The sequence below is a fragment of the Triticum dicoccoides genome, chromosome 5B (genome assembly GCF_002162155.2).
Source record: "Triticum dicoccoides isolate Atlit2015 ecotype Zavitan chromosome 5B, WEW_v2.0, whole genome shotgun sequence".
Taxonomy (NCBI): domain Eukaryota; kingdom Viridiplantae; phylum Streptophyta; class Magnoliopsida; order Poales; family Poaceae; genus Triticum; species Triticum dicoccoides.
This window is the reverse complement of record NC_041389.1, coordinates 462,869,820-462,876,303: the sequence shown is the minus strand read 5'-3', so window position 1 is coordinate 462,876,303 and position 6,484 is coordinate 462,869,820. Positions and strand designations below refer to the sequence as shown.

At 47.0% G+C, this 6,484-nt stretch overlaps 1 protein-coding gene across 1 annotated transcript; it reads right to left on the bottom strand.

Moving 5' to 3' along the window:
• Nucleotides 1-411: 411 nt before the first annotated feature.
• LOC119310832 (FT-interacting protein 7) lies at nucleotides 412-4,264 on the bottom strand. Its single transcript, XM_037586454.1, has 3 exons — nucleotides 3,941-4,264; nucleotides 3,192-3,255; nucleotides 412-3,100 (listed from the first exon to the last, which is right to left on the bottom strand). The coding sequence occupies exon 3, from the start codon at nucleotides 3,009-3,011 to the stop codon at nucleotides 687-689; it is 2,325 nt and encodes a 774-aa protein (XP_037442351.1). The 5' UTR covers nucleotides 3,012-3,100; nucleotides 3,192-3,255; nucleotides 3,941-4,264; the 3' UTR covers nucleotides 412-686.
• Nucleotides 4,265-6,484: the final 2,220 nt, after the last annotated feature.

Below are 6,484 nucleotides of genomic sequence, written 5' to 3'. Positions count from 1 at the left end.
GATAAATGCCAGCTCTTCGTCATATTCAGGCGAGTGGAGGAACACTCCCATCTGTGAAGTGCAAAAACGAGTTGGATCCAATACTTGCAGCAGCTCCAACTGAAGCAACTGAAGATAGATCGGCATTCCTATTAAAAAATTGGGAAGAAAGAGAAGAAGATACATGAAGCGGCGTACAAAGGCGCAAGTGCGCAACACGCCAACTACTTGTACATACATACTTGACCTGAAACTACGTGCACACATATACCAACCCAGGTTCAGTGACACCAAAATGCCGTCATGGATTCAGTTCACGCTCCAGCCGTTCAGCAAAAAAAAAAATCATTAACAGTGTCCCAGGCACACAATGAATCTTCTGATGCAAACTATTACTACATGCAAAGGCAAAAGATGATAGGGCACAGCAGAAGCTCAGGTGATGGCACAATTTCTTCAGGCGGCATACATGCATAATAACTAGTCACACATCAAGCATTTCAGTCGTTAACAAGAAAGGTTCAAAACCGTCCCAAAACAGACACAGGTAACTGAAAAGACTACAAACAACGACATAGTTCAGTTCAATTTTTTGGCAACCGCGCTTCGACCCCAGCTTCATCTCAGTTGCAGCTATAGAACATGCTCAGCATCGAGCCACCGAAACAAGGAAGGCGCCGGACCGCGGAGCGAGAGACGGTTGCACCTTACAGCATGCTATCAGTCCTTGCCGGCAGCCTCCTGAAGAAGTTCAGCGGGACAGACGGCATCTTGTGGCGGAACCTCGGGTGCCTCAGGGTGTACAGGCCTGCAAGGAAGACCACAACGCGGAATGGTGTGACGTACAGGACGATTGCCGCGATGAAGCAGAAGGTCACAAACAGCGCGGTGGCCCTCGGGTCTCTCCAGCTCAGCAGAGACTGTAGCCTCTCTCCTTGTGTTGCAAGATCACCAACAACAGTCTGGATCCTCCCAGCAACGCTCCGGAGGCGGTCATACCGCATCCTTACGATGTCAGGTGGGCGTGATGTAGGGAAGGTGTCAAACTCTTCATCAAGCTCATCAGGATGGGCGGTCTCCGCATGTGAGAGGCGAGTGTCCATGTGCGGAGGCTGCCTCGACCGCCACCGGTAATACCACACTCCAATCAGGAATAGGTAGAGAAAGATTGTGGGCAGTATCAGCTCAGGATACAAGACCAGTATCACAAACAGGACATGGATCAGTATAGTTGTCAGTGGGTTCCTCCAGTGACAGATCTGATCGAACCACCTAGCAACTGCAATCAGAGGGCTCAAGACACCCATGATACGGAAGAAGTTTGCCTTGCTCTTTCTCATGCTCCACATGTGAGAATCCACATCCAGCATGTACTCCACAATTTCTTTTCGCAGTGGCGGTTCTGCACGGCTCAGCCTTGTTGAGACAATGTTGGTTGCTTGGCGTCTTAGGTTATCAACCTGGATCACAGACAACGGGTGTATATAGTGCATCTTGGGCAGCAAGGGCTGTGAATACAGAGTCATCATGTTGAGCAGTGATGAGCATGTGAACCGGACAGCAAGCTGTACCTCACCCATTTTCTTAACGCCAGCAGGTGTCAAAACAATAAGAGGGTATGAGTGGGTATACACCCGGTCAGTTTCTAGCGTTGAGAGGCGGATGCGGACCTTCCCAATTCTGGTATCCCGTGCACCATTAGCCTTTTCCCCGCCATTCAAGTGGCAGTTGTCAAATACACCAATGGTGATCACAGTGCATGGATCATGCACTTCCCAAGTGTACTGTTCATTCCACTTGGGAGTGAAACTATCAATGATAGTCCTTGTACGCACCCATTTCTGCCCATACTTAGCAACACAATAAGGGTCAGTCGTGCCGCGTCCATCCTTCGTCTTCATAGGCAACAGGCCCTGTGCAGTCAAGATACCCAGCTCAAGGACCCCAATGTTATGCTTCCACAGCTGTTTGGCAGTTGGCCTTAGATCACTACTGTAATGTGTCGATTCATCCAAGACATGATACCCACCTTCAAGACAAATTCTCAAGTGAATCCTGCTTGAGAACTTGGTCTCCTTCCTCTGCTCACCATCCACCATCACATGCTTCTCAAGATTATACCACTGGCTGTTCAGCAACTTGTGGTCCAGCCTCCGAGCTACATGCTGCAGTGAAATGACAGTTCTCCCAATTACATCATCCTTTCCTGGAGCAATCCTGTCTTCCACACTCAAAATCAGGTGCTCCTCGAATGGCTCAGCTGCAACAAACATCAAATCCTCATTCCACATTGGATTCAGAGTCCTGCCTGGTGATACTCGGGTTCTAAGAGCCTGGTTTCCTAACATTGCTTTGACGTAAACCTCAGGGAACCTGGTTTTGTCATTTGGTATAAGATCTTGTGCTTCAATGACATTGACACGCAGATACCAAAGCTTGGGAGTAAGATAAACTTTTGATCTAATACTTGCAAGGCCATCGCCAGGGATTGACGCAGCATCAGAGTGCCAAGCTTCAGGAAATGCTTCATCTGCTTGAGTACCCATCCAAACAGCTAACATCAACTCTCCTTTGACCTTGTGCCCATTCCGTTCTTCCAAGCGATACCATTGTGGAGCCAACGGGCTGTCAGGTGGAACTCGCTTTGGGACCTCATTCAGGTCAAACATAACCCGTCCAATGTAGTCATCTTTAACAAAGTCTTTATCTTTGACAATAATCTCCACTACTGATGCCTGAATGCGCTCCTTTGAGAAGGCAAACACCTGGTTCCACTCAGGATTGGTCTTCTTCTCAAAATGCCGAGTTGTGCCCTTATAATTCCCAAGCTTCACCTCAACATACGGGTCACAACTTCCAGTGAGGTCCTTAGCTGGAAGTTCCTTCGCTTTTACCACTCGAACATAAAGGTACTGCATCTGCTCAACCAGGTCATAGGTGGTGGTGAGCTTGTCACCTGCAGCTGCTCCACCAAGGTGAGGAGTAGTCTCCTTCAAGGAGTACTCCTCCGGGCGGAATGGCCTCTGCATCATCTTGAATGACAGTCTTCAACCAAACAATCTCTACTCAGGTCGGAAAAGGAAGAAAGATACAGCCAATAGCGACTGATTCCCCAGAATAGCTGCAAAAAAGAAAATAAACACGGCCTTTAAATGGTTGCTGTAGGCAACAAAATGAATGGTTGGTGTACAGAAAGAAGAGGAGGTTGGCACCTTTGCAATCAACAATTCAGGCAAGGTCGCTTTCAACCGAACATTTCGTGAGGAAATTCTCCATCTGCCATGTGGGGAAAAACATCTACATCACCAATCTTTAAAAAAAAAACATCCGCGGCAAGTATAGCGACTGAACTGAGGACACTACAACATAAATGAAAAAACATCCGCTACAAGTATAACTACTGAACTGAGAACACTAGAACATAAATCCATTATTATACTTATCAAGCAGGACAAGAGTAGAGTTATGCTAGCCCTATTCTGCACACTGGTAATTCAGACTTGAGAAAACGCTGAAACAGCATGTAAGTTGTTGGATCATGAAGAACAGCTAGCCAGTGTTAATGTTGGAACATGAAGAGAACCCACGGCTTTAACTACCAGTCCAGGAAGAAGTAAAACAGCGCATATGAACTAGAAAAATACTACTAGTACAAGATCTGGATGGTGCGCCGGGTGCGCGGGATTTAACTAATCGCTGGATAAAAATAACCTCATATACCTCAAAACGGATGGCAGCAGGAATGTCTGTGCGCATCAAAAAAGGTAAAATATGAATCTAACATAAGAATAGAAACCATGTAAAAAACTTGTAAAACCCTAGCGGCTCCGCTCCTAGATCCTCCATCCACTACAAATTCATTGTACCATCGTTTACTCCTACAGATCTTCCCTCGTGGCAAGCAAGAAAAAAACAAAGGGAAAAGCGACAGGGAAGAACATGGGACTGCGCACTCACGTACCAGATTCCAGCACGCGATCTGAACAACGGGGGATCTCGGAAAGGACGGAATCGGAGGAGGAGATATTCGCAATCAGCAGAAGTTGGCCAGGAGTCGGGAACAGGAGCAAGGGAGCAATGCTGAAAGATTTCAGCAGATCTTGAGGTGGCCGACCACCGGATCTGCACGCCGGAGCGGTTCCCCGCCGGCGGTAGGCACTCGCATGGATCGATCTCTTGGGTCTTCTCCTCGGCAAGAACCCTAGGTGGGAGCCGAGAGGGATAAGCGAGAGAGTGGGACGACTGAGGAAGAGTGTGGAAGAGTGAGGGAAAGCGGCGGACAAGGTGGGCCCCGGGGTGGCTTTTCTCATCGGCGTGGAGAGGGCGACCGACCGAGGCCATGCGGAGGGCGACCCGGCTGGACCCCGGTCGGCGGCTAGGCCGCGTGCTGCGTGGACCGGGTGCGTGCACCGGCATTGCGTAGGCCGCAGGAGGTGTGCGTGTGTGAAGCATTTTTCTGGATCAGCGGCGAGAGGGGCGAGGACATGGTCCATCGGCGTTTGGTTGGTGGGAAGCCGCCAAGGAAGTGAGTTGTTTAGTTGTTTCCTTTGTGCGATGATGACGGGGACAAAGTATTGTTGTCGTGAGACCAACTCCTTTTTTAAGGAAATTTTTGATTCCGTTCGCTCGATTCAGGGAGGATTTGGTTTTTTGAATTGTTTGCTTCTTCTTTTTTAGGGGAACTGTTTGATTCTTGATGAATAATTTGCCCCATCCTGCTTTAGGGCTTTGATCTTTCGTCTTTTTTCAATTGCTATGAAATTCTTCTCTTTCTCTAAAATAATAACTAACCATCTCTTTTCTTTTGCTCGACCCAAACCAAATCAAACCATCTCTTCTCCCCCGATTCAAATGATGAACCCTAGTTTTCTAGCCGCTGTCGCGCCCAGGTCGTCGATGGTCGGTACCACTTCTCTGAGAAGCATGCCATGAGGAATGAAGTTAGAGGCTTGGATCATTGTTTTAAGGAGTTGTAGAAAAGCGAAGAGATTTGCACTGGATTGGTGGTTTGTAATTCGGTTTTTTTCTTTCTATTTTAGTGTTTTTAGCGATGCTTGTGAAGCAATGGTACTGCAATTTGGGAACACGCGTGTCTGCTGATCATTTCCTCGAATCCAGCTGGAATAGAAGTGCTTCACGCAACGAAAGAAAGCTTCAATAAGTTTACCATACAACTCGGGAATTGGCTTCACACCGAGACAGTTCCCTCTTCTTCCCAGACAGTGATGCGGGTCGGTGTGGAGATTTGAGTGGAGCGCGAGAGTCACTGTTCAGAGTAGAGCTATGGTAGGGCTAGGTATATAGCAAGGCTTGCATGTGGGGCTATTTTTCAGCGCTTGCGAGCGGCATCTAGTGGTGGTTGTATCCTTTGGTCGTTCTCCATGGTGGTTGGCGATTGTTCGGGAGGGATCCACGGAAGCTCTGCAAGAAAAACTCGACAATGCTCGGGATCGGGTTGTCTTGGCCTACCTCCCCTCATTTTATGCTACTATGGGTTTGGAAGAAGAAAGGGAAGCGAATCCATTTCGGAGTAACCATTGGTTATATTCCCACTCGATTGGTGGTCATTGATTTTTTAAAATATAATTTCTCCTGGACCTAAGCTAACGGCCATCTCCTGAAATGCCTATGTCATAGCATGGACGACGTGTCACCTTATTACTCTATTCGATAACACCAAAGGGATTCTTCTACGAACATACCGACGGGCTCCGACACGAGCTCCCAAGCAAGCCGAAAGAGAAAACTAGGGATAGGTGTAGGGGAAAAGAGCAGGAGAAGCGTGGGATCACGTAGGCGTGCATTAATGACTTTTCAAATTCAATTTAGGAGTAACCGTCAACTAGATTCGCGCGCTTACCTAATGGTCGTCCTTTCGAAAATGCATTTCCTTCAGGGCATATGTTAACAATTATCTCTTCAAAAAGCTTTTAACATATCTTCGACGACATATTGTCTCACTCTATCTGATAATGCAAAAGGAACGATTTTTTTATATCAGCTCTGAAGTCAAAATACCTAGCACCGACACATGCTTTGAACAAGTTGAAAAAGGAAATTATGAGAAGGTGTGAAGTAAGTAAGGTAAGTGTGCAATTACATGGCAAACATTTGCGACCTTAATAGTAACAATTGATTGGAATCGCGCACTTCACCAGCAAGTCATTGGTTTTAAAAACAAATTTCTTCCGGACAGAAGTTAAGAATCATATCTTCGAAACCCCTATTTGTCGTAGAGGATAGTCCATGAATAGGTTTGGAGTATAAGGCTTGGTTTGCTATTTGCTACTGTCTAATATAGTGCACGTGCTTACGTATGCTTTTTTCCAACTCTTGTGTGATGAGTTGCTTCTATTTCCAATTTTGCCTGACTCAATCATTGATCAAAGGCCTGGTATCCGCACGGAAGCAACTACACATTCTAATGCATGCTCTACTTTGCACCTGGCCAGCAAGATGACGTATAGTAATGTCATAGCCGCGACCCGAAACGAAGGCACATTAG

Bases quoted from the DNA above. Each gene is read 5' to 3' on its own strand.
- LOC119310832 (XM_037586454.1), bottom strand. From the start codon at position 3,011: ATGATGCAGAGGCCATTCCGCCCGGAGGAGTACTCCTTGAAGGAGACT.